This window comes from Lipophrys pholis (genome assembly GCF_963383615.2).
Source record: "Lipophrys pholis genome assembly, chromosome: 6".
NCBI lineage: Eukaryota > Metazoa > Chordata > Actinopteri > Blenniiformes > Blenniidae > Lipophrys > Lipophrys pholis.
In genome coordinates this window covers 31,031,633-31,052,810 of record NC_137629.1, presented here as the reverse complement: position 1 = coordinate 31,052,810, position 21,178 = coordinate 31,031,633, and the positions used below count along the sequence as shown (strand labels likewise).

The 21,178-nt window shown below is 45.9% G+C and overlaps 4 protein-coding genes across 5 annotated transcripts; 3 read left to right on the top strand and 1 right to left on the bottom strand.

Moving 5' to 3' along the window:
• Window positions 1-510: 510 nt before the first annotated feature.
• Window positions 511-3,959, top strand: cox18 (cytochrome c oxidase assembly factor COX18). 2 transcript variants are annotated; one of them, XM_080465922.1, is made up of 6 exons: window positions 511-1,194; window positions 1,427-1,527; window positions 2,363-2,517; window positions 2,593-2,708; window positions 2,789-2,896; window positions 3,192-3,959. In XM_080465922.1, exons 1-6 carry the CDS (start codon window positions 835-837, stop codon window positions 3,351-3,353), a joined length of 1,002 nt encoding a protein of 333 aa, XP_080322048.1. In that variant the 5' UTR covers window positions 511-834; the 3' UTR covers window positions 3,354-3,959. The 2 variants fall into 2 exon arrangements, with proteins under 2 accessions (XP_080322048.1, XP_080322049.1); XM_080465923.1 differs by having other exon boundaries at window positions 710-1,194; window positions 2,601-2,708; window positions 3,192-3,955.
• igfbp7 (insulin-like growth factor binding protein 7) lies at window positions 3,915-6,839 on the top strand. The gene is made up of 5 exons (XM_080465924.1): window positions 3,915-4,532; window positions 5,241-5,350; window positions 5,767-5,874; window positions 5,951-6,077; window positions 6,206-6,839. The coding sequence occupies exons 1-5, from the start codon at window positions 4,112-4,114 to the stop codon at window positions 6,226-6,228; spliced, it is 789 nt and encodes a 262-aa protein (XP_080322050.1). The 5' UTR covers window positions 3,915-4,111; the 3' UTR covers window positions 6,229-6,839.
• Window positions 6,835-16,738, bottom strand: polr2b (RNA polymerase II subunit B). Its single transcript, XM_080465907.1, has 24 exons — window positions 16,580-16,738; window positions 15,850-15,922; window positions 15,623-15,773; window positions 15,399-15,511; window positions 15,067-15,286; window positions 14,823-14,981; window positions 14,582-14,746; window positions 14,294-14,490; window positions 13,461-13,580; window positions 12,909-13,095; window positions 12,653-12,796; window positions 12,095-12,234; window positions 11,909-12,020; window positions 11,617-11,771; window positions 11,344-11,542; window positions 11,083-11,251; window positions 10,786-10,882; window positions 10,248-10,342; window positions 9,853-10,103; window positions 9,572-9,769; window positions 8,431-8,544; window positions 7,784-7,944; window positions 7,509-7,704; window positions 6,835-7,037 (listed from the first exon to the last, which is right to left on the bottom strand). The coding sequence occupies exons 1-24, from the start codon at window positions 16,596-16,598 to the stop codon at window positions 6,948-6,950; spliced, it is 3,525 nt and encodes a 1,174-aa protein (XP_080322033.1). The 5' UTR covers window positions 16,599-16,738; the 3' UTR covers window positions 6,835-6,947.
• Window positions 16,739-18,579: 1,841 nt separating this feature from the next.
• LOC308111157 (putative pancreatic secretory proteinase inhibitor) lies at window positions 18,580-20,665 on the top strand. The gene is made up of 4 exons (XM_080465938.1): window positions 18,580-18,793; window positions 19,036-19,067; window positions 20,232-20,344; window positions 20,440-20,665. Exons 1-4 carry the CDS (start codon window positions 18,742-18,744, stop codon window positions 20,489-20,491), a joined length of 249 nt encoding a protein of 82 aa, XP_080322064.1. The 5' UTR covers window positions 18,580-18,741; the 3' UTR covers window positions 20,492-20,665.
• The last annotated feature ends 513 nt before the right edge of the window (window positions 20,666-21,178 follow it).

The following is a 21,178-nucleotide window of genomic DNA, read 5'->3' as shown; positions in this document are numbered from 1 at the left end:
ATTGATTCACCCAGTCATCTTCCATATGTTCACCCAAGTTAAGTGAACAATCGTCTTTTTACCTAACTTAAGTCATTCATCCAACATGAGTGAACATTCATCCAACCAGAGCCATCATTCATATATTCATACAACTTCATTCATTCAGCCAAACTAAAAGTCATCTTTCAGTCTCAGTCAGTCAGTCAGTCAACCTCATAGTCCTCATTTATTCAACTTGAGTCATCATCAATCATCCTTTTACCCAACCCAAGTAATTCATCTAACCTGAGTCATAATTTCTCCAACTTTCTCCAAAGTTGAAATTCATGCATCCTGGCAGAGAGTAATCATTCACTTATTCATCCAACCTGATCCATTCATTCATTCATTCATTCAGCCAAATAACTTTCACCTTAATTTTATTCAACCTGAGTCATCATTCTTCCATCCATCCAACCGGATGGTAATTCATTTTTCCACTTTTCCACAACATGGATTGTTTATCTTGTTCTCGGGAGATTTAGTTTTATTCTGAAGGAACACTCATTTGAAGTCAATTCCGGTAGATCTGACTTCTGAAACTCGAATGAGATTTTTATTTATTTTCACAAAATAGGTTTATCGTTTATTTATTTACACAGATTATTTATCTTTTTTTTTGCTTAGTTTTTCATATCGTCACATTAAGCCGAACGCATCACAGTAAATATTGTGACGTCATAACCGTGCGGCACCGGATCCGTGAAGATGAATGGATGAAGGTGAAGGAATGGGAACGCTCACACCGTTTTTGTTGCTGTTTTCTACCCCTGTTACCCCGGTAACCCTCAGAGGTCCACTCCTCGTGTCACCATGCTGAGAGTCACGCGCTCTGCCAGCCGCCACCTGCTGCAGCTCCCTGCGCATGCACCGTGTTCAGTGGTGATTTACCGGGACCCACCGGTACCGGGGAACACGTGCCGCCTCCCGCAGCCTGCTGCCGGCCAGTACCGGACAGGAGTCCGTACGGTGTCCGGCGGCCCCGCAAGTCCAGGCGGATGGTACGGTGGCCTCGCGGACTCCGCTCCGGTTCACCTGTGTGAGCAGGTGCTGGTGAGCGTGCACGAGTTGAGCGCGTGCCCGTGGTGGCTGAGCGTCGCTGTGGCCACGCTGTCGGTCAGGACGCTGATCACCCTGCCGCTGGCAGCGTATCAGCTCATCATCATCTCCAAGGTCGGGGTCCTTCTTGTTTATCTACTTCCACACATTCTGTACGCCTTCAGTGTTGTTTTGTTGTTATTTACTGACATCTGACCTGTTGACTTCTTTGCTCACTTGTCATCTTTGTGTCATCTTCACAACCCCTTTGTTGTTGTTGTTTTGGTCTTTTCATGAACAAACCATACACAGTAACCATGTATCTCCAATGTAAGGGTAACCATGGTAACCTGCAGGGTGTTTGCAGGTGGAGGCTCTGCAGGCGGAGATCTCCGAGCTGGCAAAGAGGCTCCGATATGAAGTGTCAGTTCGAGCCAGCCAGAGAGGCTGGACGGAGAAACAGAGCAGGTAAGAATACGAACAGAGTCAACCTCAACAACACAAACAAAATGGTACAAACAACAATAATCACGAACATCAGTGCAAAGGGCAACGACGATGCAGACAAAAACACCAACAACCATCAACAACAGCACAGACGTCAACACAAACTTTAACAAGACGAGAAAGTAAAGAGCAGCATGGACACAAACAATAATAATAATAACACCAACAAAACTCAAAGAAAAACACCAACAATGCAAAAAAAAGCCAAACATAAGCAATGTCACAAACAAAATAAATAAAAAAAACTACAAGAAAAAGGTAAACAACAACAAACCTAACAACACAAGGAACCCATCAAACTCTTGACGACAACACAAACGACACGAAAAATGACAACAACAGTGGAAGGACCACCACCAACATGTATAATGACAAGAAAATAACGAACGACAACAGCACCTTCAAAAACATGACAACAGCTTTAATGATAGCAACACATAACTAACTAGAACTACACTCGGTAGAGCGCAGACCTTCGCCAACGCCACATTCGTTTGAGGAACCGAGTAAGCATCGCATCATCATGAAAAATCATGATATATTAATGTAATTCGCTTGAGGATTTCTTTGCAAAAAGTTGGTAAAATACATATTAACCAATAAATAGATACACGCAGACGAAAACATAACTTTCTCGGCCAACTTCATTGGTCGACCAACTTTCTTTGGCAATTCAAGAAAATGCCACAACATGTCTGACCCCTTGCTGTGGATCTTTTAGTTGACGGAGTTGTTTCGGTTCTGCACAGTGTCGGTAGAATTTACATCTCTTGCATTTCTCGGTGGTCCGTTTCAGGTTCCAGTTCAAGAAGAATCTGCGTCGCCTCATCTCTGAGCTCTACATCCGGGACAACTGTCACCCCGTCAAGGCCAGTCTTCTGGTCCTTGTCCAGCTGCCCCTCTGGATCAGCTTCTCTCTGGCCCTTCGAAACCTGAGTCTGGACCCGTCCGGTGAGCACACCTCGCCGGGTGCAGCGGCTCCACGCCGGTCCTGCTCCACAACTCTGACTTGTGTCTCCCCTACAGCGGTGCAGGACCAGCTGGCAGCAGGGGGCGCTCTGTGGTTCACGGACCTCACCGTGCCAGACCCCACCTGGATCCTCCCGATATGCCTGGGACTCACCAACCTGATGGTTGTGGAGGTCAGTGAGGTCATGGGTGAGTCTGTGACGTCATCGACCTGCGCGACGACGCGATGATCCGTCGTGTTCTTCTTCTGCAGGTGTTTTCTCTGCAGAGGGTCACGACATCGAGGTTCCAGCGGGTGATCCTGAACGCCACCAGGGTGTTCTCGGTGGTGATGATCCCCATCGCCGCCTCCGTCCCGTCGGTGAGTCCCCCCGCCAGCCAGGCTGCCCGGGACGACGGCCCACACAGCTGATCTGCTCGCGGGGCTGCCAGCAGCTTCATGTTCAGATCTGTTGGGTTGATGAACGTTTGAACGTGTCGAGTCGAGTTGCACATTCCTGTCAGATTATCTGATGAAACTCCTGAACTGTGAATAAAACCTCGTTCAGAAGAGAGTTTAATTCTGCAGAAAGACAAAAGTTTGAATCTGATTTATTCAGAAGAAATGTTGTATCAGTGTTAATATCGCCTCTTGTGTCCCGTCCCCCCCCCCACAGTCCATGGCGCTGTACTGGTTCACCTCCTCTCTGGTGGGATTCAGTCACAACTTGCTTCTCCGTTCTCCTCGGATACACAAAGTTCTGGGTGTGAGGACCGGAGCCTCCCAGACTCCGTACAGAGACCTGCTGTCAGCCTTCATGACGAAATACTGTAAATGAGCTCTCCGTTCAAGCTTCATGAACATGTTAGCTCATTCTTTTATATTGCGGCGTGGCCGCATCCTGTTTTCTGGAACGGGACAATAACAGGAAGGAGACTCGCGACCTCTTGACTGCAAAGTTTCCACAGCCATGTTCTGTCCCCCAGAGAGGTGAGGAGGAACTCGGCTTCAATCTGAGGAGCTTAGACTGCTCACATCACAGCCACCCGGGGGCATCGACGACGAGCTTAAGAAATAAAAGAAATGTTAAACCAGGTTTTAAAGCAGCTGAATACGGTTTATTTCCCAGGTTTAACAAGTTGCACTGCAATAGGTCATGGGTTCAAATCCAGAGGCTTTCTGTGTGGAGTTTGAATGGTGTCCCTGTGTGTGAGGTGTGTATGTGAGTTGGTGCCATTTACTTGGTGATATCCTGCCAAAAAAATTAATCCCAGAGTTACCTGGGATTGGCTTCAGAAGCCGTTGACCTCATAAAAAGCATCATAAAGGTGGATACGTCAGTTAATTAACCAGGTTTAAAGAAACAAATCTTTACTGAGGTTTTCTGTGTGAAATGTAAAACGATCTGAACTTGTTTTTGAACAATAAAAAGTTGGAAGAAGTTACTGTGGTGGGCTTGTTTCACCTCCTGTTCCTACTGTACAAGGCGGAGTCAGCAGCTTCAGATCCACAGACTTCCTCACCCTGATCCACCACCGCTCCAGTTCTCCTCCACCACCGCTCCAGTTCTCCTCCATCACCGCTCCGTCTCCCACCATGCAGCCGCTCATCCCTCTCCTCTGGGTCGTGGCGGTGCTCTCGGTCCGGGTGTCCTCCACTCCGGGCTGCGGACCATGTGACACCACCGAGTGCGCCCCTCTCCCGGCGGCCGGCTGCCTCGCCGGCTCCATGCTGGACTACTGCGGCTGCTGCTCGGTGTGCGCCGCCGCGGAGGGAGAGCTGTGCGGCGGCCGCCGCGCGGCAGCGCGCCGCTGCGGCGCCGGACTGGAGTGCGTGAAAGGCGACGAGGACAAGAAGAGCAAGATGGGGATTTGCGTGTGCAAGAGCAACTACGAGGTGTGCGGCACCGACGGGGTGACCTACCGCAACGGGTGCGCGCTGAAGAGCGCCGGCCTGGCAGCCGAGGCGCAGGGCAAAGAGCCCGTGGCGGTGCAGAACAAGGGCCGCTGCGCGTCAGGTGAGGCGCGCACCTGCACCGCACCGCACCGCGAGCTCTCACGTTACACTTTGTAAAGTAACTCAAGAAAAGTTGGTGTTTTGTGTGAGCAAACAGGTATGTGAGTTTGTGTCGACGTTAAGTGGGACAGTTGATCACTGGTGGGAATGTGTGTGTGGGATACCAAGAAGTAATTTTGGATTCTATCCAAAAGAAAGAAAAATATCTATCTATCGTTACACTGAGTGTTGACAGACAATAGTATTAGAATTGTTCACAGATTAGTGTTTACAAACTATAATTTATCAAGTGTTTGTAGACAATGTTTTTCAGAAGTGTCCCTGACTCCACACAGTGGTTTTCCAAAAGTGTAGATAAATATTTTAATTTCTCCCACAGCTTTTTCTTTTTCTCGTCTGTTTCATCATTTATTGTGTCCATTGTCCCAGGTTTTGTGGTGTCTGGCTTCAGGGGTTAATGCACTCTGACAGTAACACACTCTGACTGACGCTGGGGCTGATAATCCTCCTCCATCCCTCTGAAAACACGACATTCCTATCTACATGAAACCCCCGCCCGAGTGGGCGCTCCGAGCAAATTGAATTCCTCTGAGATCAGCCGGGTTTTATTTTCTTTCCGCCACCCTCGGATTCCTCGACCTGTCTCGTCCTGTCTCGTCCTGCGGTTCAGCGTGGTCGATATGAACTCTTAACTGTGTGCCGTCCGCAGCTCCCATCATCGTCACTCCTCCGGGTGAGGTGTACAACGTGAGCGGCTCGCAGGTGTACCTGAGCTGCGAGGCGGTCGGGGTGCCCACGCCCGTCCTCACCTGGAAGAGGGTGAGTTTGAATGAAGGGTCAAAGGTTAATAGTTGAAGCTGTCACACACGACGACCCATCGGCGCGCAAGCAGTTCCTCCAGCTGCCAATCAGATGCACCTCAGTGAAGAGCTGTTTACGGGCTTTAGTGTAACAGACCACCTGAAGGCACAAAACACACAGTTCGCCTGACGTACAAAGACCCAAAGTCGTACAAGGTGCACACGCCTCAGCTGCCTTCACGGTGATTTTCTAAAGATGTACAAGCTGCAGCCTGTTTGAAGACACGCCGCGAAGAGTCTTTACACAACTTATAAGCTCGCCATCTGCTGCTCAGTCCATCGATTGGGAGCAGTTGCTGATCCACTCTGAACTAGAAGCCTTATCAAAGATCAAATGTGAAGCCTGATCTGGTGATGATGATGATGATGTTTCAGGTTTTCAATGGGAAGAAGAGAGAGGAGCTTCTTCCAGGCGATCGAGACAACCTGGCGATCCAGACCAGAGGAGGACCGGAGAAACATGAAGTGACCGGCTGGGTTCTGGTCTGTATTCACACACACAGATGAGTGGCGGCGGCGTCTGAGGACCAATCACGGAGTAGCTTGTTTGGCCTTTCAGATCTCCCCGCTCACCACCGAAGAAGCCGGAGCGTACGAGTGCCACGCCACCAACGCCAAGGGAACCGCTTCAGCCGTGGGACGGATTCACCTGGTGGAGTCCATCCAGGACATCAACGTCAAGACAGGTGACACACAGGAAAAAAAAAAAAAAAAAAAAAGGGGTTCTCCTGAACCCTGAGCACGGTCTGTCAGGAGTTGTGGCTCTGCTGCAGTGAGATTTTATTGAACGCTGATCATGTCATTTTTCTTCCAGTGACCAAGGAGGGTGAGCTGTGATTGGCTAAAGTCAGAAGAGGGACATCAGATTATTATTATTTTTTTAAACATCTGAGACATTTAACCTCATTTAGTTCTTAGCATGGCACTTTTAATCTCATTGTACGTGTTACGGTGAAAAAAAGAATTGAAACATCAGAATTCTTTCCTTTTGAACATTTAACAGTTTATATTACTTGTCATTTATTCTTTTATCTTCATTTATTAACCGAGTGAAAGTCAGGCTGTCTTTGTAGAATCACAGTTTGTCTCTTGTGGTTTGATGTTTTTCTTAGTCTTTTTTTTTTTTTTTTACTGATCGATTTCAGTGATTTTAAAAGTCAAACAAAAGTTTTTTTTCTCATGTCTGAATTAAAGCGAACAATAAACTGATGACATCATCAGACTCTGAAGTTGTTTTATTGTAAGTACTAAAATGAACATTATTCTCTGAACTGAGTATACTTGGACTCTGACGTGTGCCTGCTTGTTTCCCATCATGCACTGGGACAGAGCGGTGGTGGAGAGGCTGAACTGACATCGGGAGGTTTTCTGTATTTAATTATTTCAGAATGAGCAATCAGATTTCTAATGGGGACTGATAATCATAGTCGTGAGACTCGACTTAAGAAGGAAAACGTGTTTATTAGACAATACAAAAACAAAAACAAAACCTACAAACGTCCAACCAAACGTCTACTTCCTGCTCCTCTGGAAGGCATCCGATTGGCCGAGCCAATTCATGATGTCATCATACGAGGAGCGATGCTCATCGACATCAACTCCTGGAAAAGGAGCTTGCAGGCGTACGGCATCCGGACCAGGGAGATCTACACAAACACAAACAAAACCCAGCCACATAAACAACAAACAAAAGATGCAAACTGCAAAATAAAACTGAGTACTAATGTTTACATGTGCTTCATGCTTTACATACATCTTGTTTCTCTTTACCTCAATCATGTTGTTGCTGTTGTTTACCTACGTTGTTGTTGATCTACATGTTTACCAACATGTCTTTGCTGTTTACCTGTGTGTTGCTGTTGTTAACCTGCTTGTTGCTGATAGACATGTTTACTTGTGTGTTGTTGCTGTTTACCTGCATGTTGCTGTTGTTTACTCGTGTGTTGCTGTTGTTTACCTGTGTGTTGCTGTCGTCTACTTGCATGTTGCTGTTGTTTACCTGCTTATTGATATACGTATTCCTGCTTGTTACTGTCATTTACCTGTGTGTTGCTGTTGTTTACCAGCATGTTGCCGTTTATCTACAGTTTTCTGTCTATCTACATGTTGTTGTTTACCTGCGTTTTGTTGCGGCAGCCTCGACATTCGTAGGTGTGCGTGCGTGTGTTGGCGATGGCCATCAGTCCACACAGGTTACACACGTGCACCTGGTACGGGTCGGACGCCTCGAACAGGCGCTCCCTGAGGAACTGAGCCGCTCCGTGAGCGATCTGACAGTCACGTTCCATCTCGCCGAACCGCAGCCCGCCGTCTCTGAAGACCCAGACAGACACGGGTGAGACACACAGCCGATTCAGCCACGAGCAGGCGAGACGACAGGTGGGACACTGACCTGGAACGTCCCTCCATCGGTTGTCTGTTGAGGATTTGGACGGGCCCTCGAGCCCTGGAGTGAATCTTATCGTCCACCATGTGCTTCAGACGCTGATAGTAGGTCGGCCCGATGAAGATCTGAGACGTCAGCTTCCTCCCAGTGAAACCGTTATAAAGAACCTGAGCAGATTCAGAAATACTCAACTGCAGTCCAACATGAACCCTATCCCAGCATGCAATGGGGACAGGCAGACCTCATATGAAAATACTTGACAGCTACTTTGTTGTTAGAACTTTCAAAATGTCTTGAATCTCTGTGTCTGGTACTCAAAGTGTGTGGGGGGGATCTTCTCTGGGGGGAACCAGAGAGCTTCAGGAAAGGAGAAGCATGCAGAAGAAATCTGGGAGTCGAGAAAATGCCTTTTCCCAGCAGGATTATTATCTTTTAGATCAATTCTTTGAGGGATAAACTATTATTTTTGTTGTTAAAATACACACCGTCGTCAAAAACCCCCCCTGGAAAAATGGCATTTAATCATGAGTTACCGCTGGCATGAGACAAAAAGTGCAGCATAAAATTTGGCGGTTGGGTGGCGTCTTAGCCTAACACACTTTAAGAACCCCTGCGTGTTTGTGACACAGAGAATAATCCCTGTGACCTCTGACCTCGTTGCCTCTCAGGTGGTATCCGTACTCCGACAGCAGGTTTGATACTTTCTGCACGTTCACGGCGTCATTGAACGGCGTGGCGTCACCGATCTCGCCTTTGTTCGCAGAGACCTGAAAGAAAAGAATAAATAAATCAAAAACACCTCCTGATGTAAAATCAGCCTGCAGTCAGAGTTGAGGGGAAAGAAAAGTCACCGTGACCGACTTTTGACTGTAACTTTATTGAAGGATGATACGATTCGCTGAAGAGAACTATGAGTGGTTAAAGTGTCTGACTCGTAACCCGAATGTTGAGAGTTCGATCCCTCGCCTTTCTGTTGTGTTGTGTCTTTGAGCAAGGCACATTGCCCGACTTTCCTCCAGTCAACTAAGCTGTATGAATGAGAACAATGTGCTGGGGACTAACCTGCGATGGACCAGTGTCCCATCCAGGGGGAGATACAAACTCTCACCTGCTTAGCAGGACGGAAACCGGAGAAAAGCGCCGGTCCGATAAACCTTTGAAAGGGTTTAGTAGTTTTATACACAGAGACATCTGTGCCAAAGTATTAAGTTTGTGGACAACACAGTTATAGTGTTAAAGATGACGGGGATCATGGCCATGTACTGAAGACTTCAATAAGCCTTCCGCTCTCTCATCATTCCAGACAGGTGGTAAAGGTCGTATAAGAATATATGTAACATAGTACCATCGACAATGAACTGTCCGTTGAAGATGGTGTGGATGCAATATGTAAAAAGGCCTGAAGTTTCTTCTATAGTAAAAAAATAAAAAAGTATTTAATCAATTGGATCTTAGGGAGAATGCTTTCCTGTTGATTTGGTATATCTGTACTGCCACTCTCTTTTGTTGGTTTCCAACCCTAAAAAAACTTAAAGATAATGTATAGATCCAACAGAGGAACTCTGTTGTTCTGATTGCCAGTGATCTGCTTAGCAGCTGTAAATAGGTTTATATACATGCTCGTTGTATGCATTTAGTCTGCCAGTCAGATTTTACCGTTGTGCTTTAACACAATCTGCTCGTCTGGGATTTTCATAAAAGTCACCTTGATCTCTTCAAAGCTCATTACAGTGTTTGTTTGCAGACATTGTGTTTGTTGATGTGCGAGTTGTGGAGCACGTGTGCGACTCGAACCTTTCCCTGCAGACACTCGATCAAGTGACCGACTGTCATTCTGGACGGGATGGCGTGAGGGTTGATGATGATGTCCGGTGTGATCCCCTCGCAGGTGAAGGGCATGTCCTCTTGTCTGTACTGGATCCCGCAGGTTCCCTTCTGTCCGTGTCGGCTGGCGAACTTGTCTCCGATCTGAGGGATCCGGACTGAGCGAACCTGCAGGTGAACAGAGGCTGCTCAGTTTCGAGCGTCCCGGCCCTGCCTCAGGTGTTCTCTCAGGTGTGGTAAGGAGCTCTCACCCTGATCTTGCAGAATTTGTAGCCTTCCTGGTTGAGGGTGACCATGACCTGGTCCACGATGCCGGTCTCGCTGGTCCTCAGGAAGGTGCTGCAGTCTCTTTTGGTGTAGCGGCGATTGGAGCTGTCCAGCTCGTCGTCGTTCTCTGGCAATGTCACCGTCTTCCCGATGATCACATCCTCACCAGACACACGGACGCCGGGCGCAATGAGCCCGTCATCATCCAGCTTGTCGTAGATGGCGTGTCTCATACCTGAGAATGATTACATTTCCTGCATCAGTAATGAGGTTCGCCCCGCCTACCAAGACACCCGAGACACCATTGTCACATCTGACAGGTGTGCACGTAGTTCCCACCCTGAGAGAGGCGCCAACATGTGGCGTACGGAATTCTCACCCTGACAGGTTTCGCGTGTCGGCTTTTCAAAAATCTCCTCCTGGTCGAAGCCTTTCTTGGACTCCTGCTCTTTGTAGGATCGATAGAAAACCGACCTGCGGGGTGAAGACATTCATTTGATTTTATTTATTAATTTGTTTGAACAGACAACCAGTGCTGTAAATATGCAGATTTCGCTCTGAGCTGATTTCCATCTACAGTCCCATGGGGTAAAATCATACCACCATAACTATAATGCATGTAAAACATACCACATGCTAGAAAACACACACCATTACAATACATATACGACATAACACATGAGGAAACATACCTCATTACTAAACAGACAATACAGCATTAAAAGGAATTACTGTCTATTCCAAATATTACCCAAACGCCTCCCTCCCATGCACACTGACCTACTCAAGATAGAAAATGTAAACAAAAAAAAGATTTATGTGCCTTTGTACTGACGGACCTCCTAGTGGTCACATCTTCAGACACTCGAGTCAAATCAAATCGGAGACAAACACAATTGTGTTGGCCTAGAACTCACCTGAAGAACCCTCGATCCACGGCGGACCTGTTCATGATGACAGAATCTTCCTGGTTGTATCCCGTGTACGAAGCAATCGCCACGATAGAGTTGATTCCTGCAGGAAGTCAGTTTGTGTTGAGTAATTCATCTAATAATTCACCTGTCCTCACTTCACCTGCCCTTCAAAATAAACACAATAACAAGATGTGCTAAACAATCTGCAGAACTACCTTTGGGTGCCTGTGTGTGTGTGTGTGTGTGTGTGTGTGTGTGTGTGTGTGTGTGTGTGTGTGTGTGTGTGTGTGTGTGTGGTACCTGCAGGCAGCTCTCTGAAGCGTAGGTACTCCATGGAGCGGGTGGTGACGAGCGGTTTCTGAGGGTAGTACAACACGTGAGCCAGCGTGTCCATTCGCACATGGAAGTTGGTGATGTAGACGCCCATAGCTTGTTTTCCCATAGCGGACTGGTATGTGTTCCTGGGAGACTGAAGAACAAACAAACATGATGTGTGTGCGTCAAAAGACAGAGCTGTGTGTGTGTGTGTGTGTGTGTGTGTGTGTGTGTGTGTGTGTGTACCTGGTTGTGATCGGGGAAGGGAATGATGGAGGCACAGACTCCCAGGATCATGGACGGGTGGATTTCACAGTGTGTGTAAGTGGAGCAGTAGGCCACGCCCTTTTCCTGCAGGTCATCGGGGGTCATGGCGAGCATGACGGTCTCCTCCTCAAGAGTGTCGATGTACTCCACCACGCCGCTCGCTACCAGGTCTTGCCAACTGAGAAGCAGCGACACCACGTCACAACACCGCTCATGCTTCCCCCCACCTCCATCTCTCTCACCCGTCCTCACCTGTAGTTGTTGTACTCTCTCTCCTTCAGCTGATCGATGTGTCGTCTCTTCAGCAGAAGTTTCTGTTTCTCCACGATGAGCAGCGGTCTGCAGATTCGGCCGGCGTCTGTGTAAATTCTGATCTCACGTTCTCGAATGTCTCTGATCATCGACACCTAACGTGATAAAAGACACAGAAATCCAACATTTTACCAGCCTGTCTGCCACAGGTACCAATGAAGACCGCTTTCTGAGGTTATCCGGTCCTCTCAGGTGTGCCTGTGATCGAACTGAGCTGAGAAGCAGCGGTTACCTCAGACACGATGATGTCCATCTGTCTGCGCAGCTTCCTCAGTGTATTCATCAGCTGCTCCGGATCTTTGTGGATTCCCACCCAGCAGCCGTTCACAAAGATTTTAGTAGCACTGGAAATAGTGAACAGACTCACATCAGCCACTGAAACAACAGGCGAAATTCACCACCGCCTGCTGGGACTCACTCAGCGATGGCGGCAGGTGAGATCTCCTCCAGGTTCTCCATGCTCCATTCCTCAAGAAACTCCAGGATTGGCGAGGGCTGCGATCCCACCGAGATGTAGGCCATCAGGGCCAAGTTCTTCACCAATCCAACAGCGTGACCCTGAAACCACACACTCATTAGTGAACCGACCAATGAACACCCGTTTCCATGACAACGTTTTCAAGTGAAAACAGAAACCTTCATTGCGGTGCTTAAAGCCACTTTTTGAAAATGCTCCAACTCCACGTAAATGGGAGAAATCGCAACTTTTCTGAAACGCTGCTACTGCACATGTGCACCACAGCCGTAGTAAATAGTTCTTCTACATAATGTGTATTGTTCTCTGCGTATATGTGTACGTCTTTCATTACAAAACAACGGCTCCAACTCGTTTCCTGACATGACAACTACATAGTTTTCAGCTTTTCTGCCATTTAAACACAAAACTTTCTCGAAACACTGTGTGAACGGGGCCTTAATCTCACCTGTGAATTACCTGAACTGACAGAACATCATGTTGTCAGGGCTGCCTTCTTACCTCGGGGGTCTCGGCTGGACACACCATCCCCCACAGTGTGTTGTGCAGCTGTCTGGGTTTGGCCAGTTTCCCGTCTCTGCCGATCGGAGAGTTAACTCTCCGGAGATGGGACAGAGTGGAGGCGAAGGTCAGACGGTTCAACACCTGCAAGAGGAGGTTCAGATGCTGTGAGAAGGCTCCGATCCAGTCTGACCTCACCGAGTTGCAGAGTTAAGCTCCTGTTTCTCAGCAGCAGAACAGTCTGGGGGTTCCTTACCTGCGACACTCCGGCTCGGGCCTGGTGAGCCTTCTTCACGTCGCCCCAGTTTCCGGTAGCCAGAGAGTACTTGAGCCCGTCTGAGATGATCCGAGTTTTGATGGCAAGCTCCAAGTTAAAGTCTTTTCCTCTGTCAATGAACTTCTGAGCGTAAATCCTGATCTCCTTCAGCAGGTTCTTAAACATTCTAAACAAAACGCGGGAAAAGAAGTTTCTCATTAGTTTTTCACAGAACGATCGTCATGGTTTCAAACCAGGTTTGTCTTCCCTTAATGCTGCTTGGGACATTTGTTCCCCAAACAAATCAATTCAGGGTAAAACTAAAGATGCAAAAAAACCCCCCCCAAAAAACAACAACCTTTCAAAAAGTGGTAATAAAGTGGTGATCCAGTAAAGCCACTTTATTTAATCAACACTAGTTTTGCCTTCAAAAAGACAGGTGAGGAATTTGTTGTAATGAATTACCCGGTTACCGATGAACATGATGTGTGCATACATAAAGTGCGTGTGCACGTATATACAGTGCATGCATGTCAGTAAGTAAAGCCCCACCCTCTGAACAGGAAGGCCAGCAGGGGTCCAGCGAGGTCCAGCCTCTTGTTGCCATAGTGATCTCTGTCATCCAGCTCCCGTCTCCCGAGAGCTGCAAGCAGCAACCGGTGAACCATATACCTGAAAACACACACAGACAATGTGATGGCACATTGGGACATGTGTACCCAAAGAATATATTTATATACAGATTTAGGACATGTATATAGAAGGTATGAAGCAGATGTACTACAGGCACAGTGTAGGCATAAAAGAGGTTCAGCTGTAATTCATGCATGAAGCATTTGCAGCTTGGGTGAAGTTCATATATGATTCGGGTGTAAAGAGTCAGTGTGGGTGCAGTTCAGGTGTAGTCGGATTGTAGTTCAAGTATAAAGCACATGTAACGGGGGGGGTAGTTCAAGTGTAGAGCAGGTGCAGTTTAGATAGAGTTCAGGTGTAGCTGGGGTGTAGTTTCAGGTATAAAGCAGGTGTAGCTTCAGTAGAAATCAGGTGTATTTGGGATATATAACGTGGGTGTAGTTAGGATATAGTTCAGGTGCAGCTTAGATATAAAGCAGGTGTAGTCTGGGTATGGTTCAAGTGTAGTGTGTATATAAGTGGATGCAGTTGGGATATAAGTGGGTGTAATTGGGGTGTAATTCAGGTATAAAGCAGGTGTAATTGGGATATAAGTGGGTGTAGTTGAGGAATAGTTCAGGTGTAGTATGGGTATAAAGCGGGTGTAATTGCGGTATAGTTCAGGTCTAAAGCAGGTGTAGTTTAGGAAGAGTTTAGGTGTAGTTAGGATGTAGTTTCAGGTATAAAACAGGTGTAGTTCTGGTGCAACTCACCCTAGAAAATAAGCCTTCTTGGTCTCGCAGAAGTCGCTGACTCCGACGTGCGGCAGCATCTCTTTCTGCAGAACTTCCTTGGCGTATTTGATTCTTCGCTCCTTTGTCACGCCGGGTTTTGCTCCTCTGGAGCCGATAAAGTTCAGGGCCACGTTTTGCTCCTGGATCACAAAGGCTTCGTCCAGAGACGGCTTCACCTGGAACAGCAGCAACATCACAGTCTTGTGGTTGGAGCTCAGAAAGATAAGCTGCAGGTTTTCCCCGCCAAGTACTTTACAGATGACTCACCATCTCCATCATTTCAGGGTCGTCAAAGTCGTATATGATGTGCTCCAGGATGTCTCGGTCAGACACAAAGCCCAAAGCTCGGAATACGATGATGATAGGAACTTCCTGCCGGATGTACGGCAGTGTGGAAACAATCCTCTGACCAATCGCACTCTTTTTAACTCCCTGAAACACAACCAGTTCGCTGTCAACCTTTCCACTTAGAAACGTCATCAGTACTTCCTTCTTCACCTGGACTCACCTGTCCTCCTCGAGCCATCATGCTGACCCAGATGGTGCTAGTGGGGCGTGACGAGTTCTCCAGACACGACCGACACTCTGCGGTGTACGCATACTTTGAGTCCTTCTTGGCAAAAACATACACTGTGTTCGTGGCCATTTTCTCCTGAGCGATCAACACCTGAAAGCACCACGACATCAGAATCAAGGGTTGGTCCTGAATCTATCGCATCATCAAAGTCAAGACCTGGGACGTTCCAGTGTACCTTCTCGGAGCCATTGATGATGAAATAACCCCCAGGGTCCAGTGGACACTCGTTAAGCTCACACAGATCTCTGTCTGTCAGCCCACTCAGCAAGCAGTAGGTGGAGCGAAGCATGATGGGAATTTTTCCTATGAAGGTTTTCTGGTGTTGCGTTTGGAGCTGGTCCTCGCCCTCTTTAATGATGGTCTTTGTGATGTCAACATACAAGGGAGCAGAATACCTGTAAAGGACCGGTGAGACAAAATGAAAGAAAAGACATTTGATTTAAACCTCAATGAAGACCAGCCGAAGCAAAACTTGGAATGAAACAGGAGAAACCAGGTAAGACCTACGTGAGGTTACGCAGTCGTGCTTCATTGGGCATCATGGGGGAAGGTGCACCATCTCTCTCCCAGTGGGTGGGCTTGGACAGATAGATCTGCTCAAACTTCAGCAGGTAACGAGGCTGAGGTGGAGATGAAGTCACAGTGAGCTCACAGAGAAATGAATCAAATTCAGATGTCCTACGCTACTGTAAACCCTCAGACTCCACGTTCAGGTGGTGCACTTTGCTTACCGGCTCCTCCACCTCTCCAGATGTGTGTTGAGCTTCAGCCTGCAGGTCAATGGGCGGAGCATCTTCCACAATCCTCTGTACGGACATCTGGATGAACTCGTCGAAGGAATCCAGCTGCTGTCGCACCAAACCCTTCTCATCAAAGTAAGAACTGGAGAGACACGGGCTCGTCACAATGAGAGCGAGGAGACAAAAGCTGTCTGAGAAGATAACTACAGAGACGTTACCTGATGACGATCCAGCAGGCTTCCTGCCACAAGTCTGGAGTGATCTCATCCTCATCTTCATCGTACTGGGTATCTGTCAGAGACAATGGGTGTCAGTCACACCCTCCTCCATTCTACTGGATTCATGCCATTTCTCGATTAAATTTCAATGAATTCAAAGGAAAGTGCTCAGAAAACTGTTTAATCAATATATTGTGTCTATTCTGAAGCGTTAGGATGAAAATCATTTAATTTGTTCAGAGCTTTGTGTTGCATTCTTTCTTCTATGACAAGTGCTTTACAAAAATTTATAGGGTGATGTGGATAAAAAGCATTTACTGCAAACTTGGTGTACATATGCCAGTATTAGATGTTTAACAAAGCTTATTTCAATGTTCGGATGGGGAAGAATAGATAGATCGAGAAGGTTGCTCTAGTCTGAGGCCAACTTGGCAGAACAAACCTTTAGCATAACATGCTAGCACGTCTGTGGATAAAGGCTGGTACTCAAACACTGAAGCTACATTGGTTTATTTTTTGTTATTATGCGTTCCAGATGTGAGATCGTGCGTTATTAAATGCGTTCACGCGTTCCATGTGTGGTTTTATTCATCCCCTCGTTCACTTTCAGGACTTTAGGATCAGTGGTTAGCATTAGCAGCAGTGTTTGACGCTGTATGAATGAACTGAAGCGGACTGAGCGTGAAAAGTCTGCACGGCTGTGACGAGGAGTGATCAAACAGCAGCTCACCTTCGTCCTGGTCGTACATATTTGATATGAAAAATTTTATAAACAAAAAGAAGCACGCAAAACACGACGTGGAGACCGAGTGCGCGCCCCGGAAAACCAACGTCCTCTTCTTCTTCTATCCACTGCCGGTTGGGACGTTTTGTAAAGATGCCGCGCAGTGCTGCCACCGTCTGTCCAACTATGGAACTGCAGTCCGTCGACAGCCAATGGAGGGTGACTGGAGTGAAAATATACATGCGCAGTTATTGTTGTTTTATCGTGTTCTTCACCGGAACCAAAAGCAGTGAACTTTACATACCTCTGATGCACACAAACAATAGTATGTTTACGTTTACATGAATATCAATGCCTCTACTTTTGCATGATTACATTATCTGTATTGTTATATGAGTATCTATATTTTCAACTCTTACGTGCATACCTGTACTTTTATTCTTGAGTATCACTTTTTGCCCAAATGAAAACATGTCAAGTCTTCAGATACAGATGAGGTCCATCCATCCATCCATCCATCCATTTACTCCGCTTACTATGAAGTATATATATGTATATATCTATGAAGAACATGGGTTTTTCATCACAAAATGCCACTTCATGTCAAAGCAGGGAGATGATTTTGAAATGGTGACCACAACTTTTCAAACAGCTTCTCATTTTCTTGTAGTCTTGAGGTTAAATGCTCTAATGGCAGATTCTTAGAAATCTCCCAGTACCAAAAATGTCACCCAACAGGTTCACAACAAACAACCCAGAAATCTGTTTCAATATTTTTGTGAAAAAAGAAAAAAAATGCTTTGACTTCTGTGACTTTTACCTCAAACTGAAGAATAAGAAGGCAGCCTCAGATGCAATGTGTAGAAGAAGTCACCTCCGTCCTGTACTTTGTACAAAGAGGAGCGATTGAGGGATATGATTCAGTGTGTCCCGTCCTTTTATTGTTCCATGAGTATCTGTCCTTCTACTGCTTCAAAAGAATCTTTACTTCGACTGTTACATGAGTATGTACCTCTATTGTTGGAAGTATATCAGAGCTGCTATTATATTAGTGTCTTATTTCTGTTGTCACGTGCTTATCTGTTCTTTTTCTGTTACATGAGAACAATTCTTCTACTGTCACATGCGCATCTGTTGTGCTGTTGTTACACAAGTCCTTTGTTGTGATTTGTGCACTTCTATTATTACACGTGTATCAGTCCTTCTACTGGTACATGAGAATAAATATTTTAACTTTAGTATCTGTTATTGTCTACTTAAATCAGTGAAATTTTAAATAAAAAATGTCAGCGGAACAAAACAAACTATTGTAATGGTAAAATGATTTATATGAAATGTTTCATTGTCAGTAGACTTCAGTTGATGAAAGGAGACCTGATAATCCAGTAAAACAGGTTTTTAAAGTGCTCTGCCACTGTTAAACCAATTAAATAAAACACTGTCACATGAAGAAACATAATCAAACTATAATTGGACACACACACACACACACACACACACACACACACACACACACACACACACACACACACACACACACACACACACAAAAATCAGTAAAAGTTAGTTTATATTTTCTGTATACCTGTACAGGCGTGTCTTGTTGATCGCCCCCTGCTGGATGCACAGTGTAAAACAGCCTGATGTACTCTCCAGTGATCTTGAAATCAAACTGCATCGAAAAACTGTCACAACTCTGAATAAGAACATTTTTACGGACTGAATCGTACGATTTCTGTATAGAATTATGCAGGTTTCTTGTGTTGTTGTGCTGCTGTGTGCGTGAATGACGTGTTTGTGCAGACATGTGCTGGCCTTTGTGTCCCAGTGGATGTGTGTGAATGTGCTCCGGTGCTGACTCGTGACAGGCCTCCCTTGTTGTTTTCATGCTCCTGTCTTTGCTGTGCAGTCACCGCGTGTCGTGGCGTTTTCGCCCCGTCAGACAGAACGCTAATCCTCAGATTAAAGTGTGGCCAAAACAAAGCTGCGGCCGTCACAACAACGCAAGTTCACATTGTTTCAGACAACAACACAGCGCCGGCCCACTATATGACAACAGCACGCTGAGGGCGCCGTCACAATCACTCTGCTGCTGCACGGAGACACACCAGGAGCCAATCAGGCCTCAGAAAACCACAGACTTACCCGAAAATACGCTTTCATTCACGATGTTTGCAAGGAAGCTGATGCTCATGGGAGTGCTGGCTTTGTGCTGTGCAGGTAAGTCCTGAGCGTCAGGCGTGTGACCTTTAAGTTTGTGACCTTCAGGTGTGTAAGGATAAACATCAGAATTGTTCTTTTCACCAGTAATTGTCTGAGTTTTGAAATTGACATCTTAAAAAAAGAAAGAATGATATTTGAGTGTTCGTGTAAAATCTGAATTCTCTGAGCTGATTGAAAAGCGGGTGCGGAGCTACTCAGTGAAACGTTGAGGTCGTTTGTATGTTGTTTTGTTTTTTCAGATGGTGAGGACAAGTCCAGACTCTACAGGAGGGTAAGAAACAACAACAACAACACGCACCAGACAATCTACAACCTGCTGTAATGCTGTGATTCTCAGACCTCAGAGGAACTTTATAATCCTGCAAAAGGTTTGAGAGATTGAAAGAAACAAATCTGAACGTGATTACTAATATTTTCAAAATTTAAAGGAGCAGTTCATAGTCAGAGTATTGACTCACAGTAAAGTGAATGGAGGGCTCTGAGTTCAATATCCCCGACTGTGTTAGTTTGGATTTAATCATCAGTTTGTTCATGTTGTTAATGTCCAGATGTGTCCACATTTGTTGTGTGTCCAAGCATCTCTAGAAATGATGTGTTTGAGTGTCTTCAGGCATGCTCAGATGTCTCCGGCTCTGTTCAATTGTTTTGTTAAAGGGGTCATATGATGCAAAATTCACTTCCTAAGCAGTAATAACCTGGACCCCGTACCTGGAATGACGCCACAGAAGTGACTAAAGTCTGCGATCTCCTCTTCCCAAGATGGGCATGTGTGGGCGGAGCCAGTCCAGCTCACACAGACACAGCAGATTCTGAATGCACCTCCTATGATCCCATATTTAAATGGAGGAAAATCAAAGAAAAGCTGGATTTGGGGGAATAAAACCTTGAATACAACGTTTTTGGACCAACAAGATCCATGTGAAAGTGTTGAAAAGCTGCTTAATATGACCCCTTTAAGTTGTTTTTCCAGGTGTGTTCAGATATGTCCTGTTGTGTTCAGGTGCGCCCTGGCACGTCTCAGTTATGTCCAGAAAGTTTTCAGGTGTGCATAAATAGGGTAGTCCAAATATAAGATCTAAAAATCTGAACTATAGTTGAGAAGAACATTACTTTAAACTAATGAAATTCTCTGTCCATGCGTCAAGTACATTTTTAACTTGATAAGAAATCTCGAATCTTAAGATTTTTAAAACTAGATTTGAAATTATACTGTAAAATCAAGGACTGAAAATAAATAAATAACATTTAAAACAAGCCAAATTATCCATCATGTCTAAATATAAGACTTTAAATCTGGGCAAGGACCAAATAATTAGCGATGCATGTTGAAGTGCCTCCAGGTGTGCAGACAGACAGACAGACAGACAGACAGACAGACAGACAGACAGACAGACACAGAGGTGTTTCTTCAGCGTTTCCTGTCTCCCTGCTGCAGCCCTCCTGTGTGGGGATGAGCGTGACTCAGGCGTGTCCCCTCAATTATTCCCCGGTGTGCGGCAGCAACGGCGTCACCTACCCAAACGAATGCTCTCTGTGCGTCTACACACTGTGAGTAAGACTGTCCTCTGTCCAGCTGACCCCTGTGAACCGGAGCCCAGTCCCCCAAGGAGCTTTCAAGTTGACGTTTGACTGTTTCTGTTCAGAGAGACGAGCGTGGACGTTCTGATCGTGAAGGACGGGCCCTGCTCAGGATGACAGCTTCAAGACGGACTGATGACCTCTGACCCCTCATGTCATCACACGTATCACATGGCTGCTTTTTGAATGTCGCTTCCAGCTGTTAGTGTCTGTGCTGTGACTGCATTTCTTTTAGACTTTTATATTTTCATATTTCTGTCACATTTTTCAACAATAAAGAGCTTGAATGTGCTTTTGGGATGTGTTTTTGGGCGTCCCACACATTTCTTTTCCCCTGAATGAGACCGCTCTGCAAGCTCACATAGAAAAGACTATTATCACCTAAAGCCATATAAATTAAATTGACAAAATGGTCCAGAGTCCATCCATCCTCTATACCTCTTTATACAACTCAAACCCAGCTGACAACCAGAAGAAATAAAACCCTTTTTTTAATGATCTATTATTAATAATAATGATGTTACTTAGCTGTCGTAGTTCAGGACTCTGACCATTGAAGGCACAATAACTGCCTCTCATGATACTTTTCAAGTCAATGTGTCACAATAAAAACACTTTTGATTTAAGGTTACATCATAATGAGTCCATCTGTGACCGTGACAATAAAACAACAGCAAAATGTCCTTAATGTAAAAAAAAACAACAACAAAAAAAAAATCCCACACTGTGATTTCCCTGTGGAATGACACACACACACACACACACACACACACACACACACACACACACACACACACACACACA

Excerpts from the sequence above, each read along its gene's own strand:
- cox18 (XM_080465922.1), top strand. The coding sequence starts at position 835 with ATGCTGAGAGTCACGCGCTCTGCCAGCCGCCACCTGCTGCAGCTCCCT. Across the intron at positions 1,195-1,426 it reads AGCTCATCATCATCTCCAAG|GTGGAGGCTCTGCAGGCGGA; the intron begins GTCGGGGTCCTT and ends GGGTGTTTGCAG. Across the intron at positions 2,897-3,191 it reads TCGCCGCCTCCGTCCCGTCG|TCCATGGCGCTGTACTGGTT; the intron begins GTGAGTCCCCCC and ends CCCCCCCCACAG.
- LOC308111157 (XM_080465938.1), top strand. The coding sequence starts at position 18,742 with ATGTTTGCAAGGAAGCTGATGCTCATGGGAGTGCTGGCTTTGTGCTGT. Across the intron at positions 19,068-20,231 it reads AGTCCAGACTCTACAGGAGG|CCCTCCTGTGTGGGGATGAG; the intron begins GTAAGAAACAAC and ends TCCCTGCTGCAG. Across the intron at positions 20,345-20,439 it reads TCTCTGTGCGTCTACACACT|AGAGACGAGCGTGGACGTTC; the intron begins GTGAGTAAGACT and ends GTTTCTGTTCAG.
- igfbp7 (XM_080465924.1), top strand. The coding sequence starts at position 4,112 with ATGCAGCCGCTCATCCCTCTCCTCTGGGTCGTGGCGGTGCTCTCGGTC. Across the intron at positions 5,351-5,766 it reads CCGTCCTCACCTGGAAGAGG|GTTTTCAATGGGAAGAAGAG; the intron begins GTGAGTTTGAAT and ends ATGATGTTTCAG. Across the intron at positions 6,078-6,205 it reads GGACATCAACGTCAAGACAG|TGACCAAGGAGGGTGAGCTG; the intron begins GTGACACACAGG and ends TTTTTCTTCCAG.
- polr2b (XM_080465907.1), bottom strand. Across the intron at positions 15,287-15,398 it reads GCACGACTGCGTAACCTCAC|GTATTCTGCTCCCTTGTATG; the intron begins GTAGGTCTTACC and ends GGTCCTTTACAG. Across the intron at positions 9,770-9,852 it reads ACAAATTCTGCAAGATCAGG|GTTCGCTCAGTCCGGATCCC; the intron begins GTGAGAGCTCCT and ends GTTCACCTGCAG.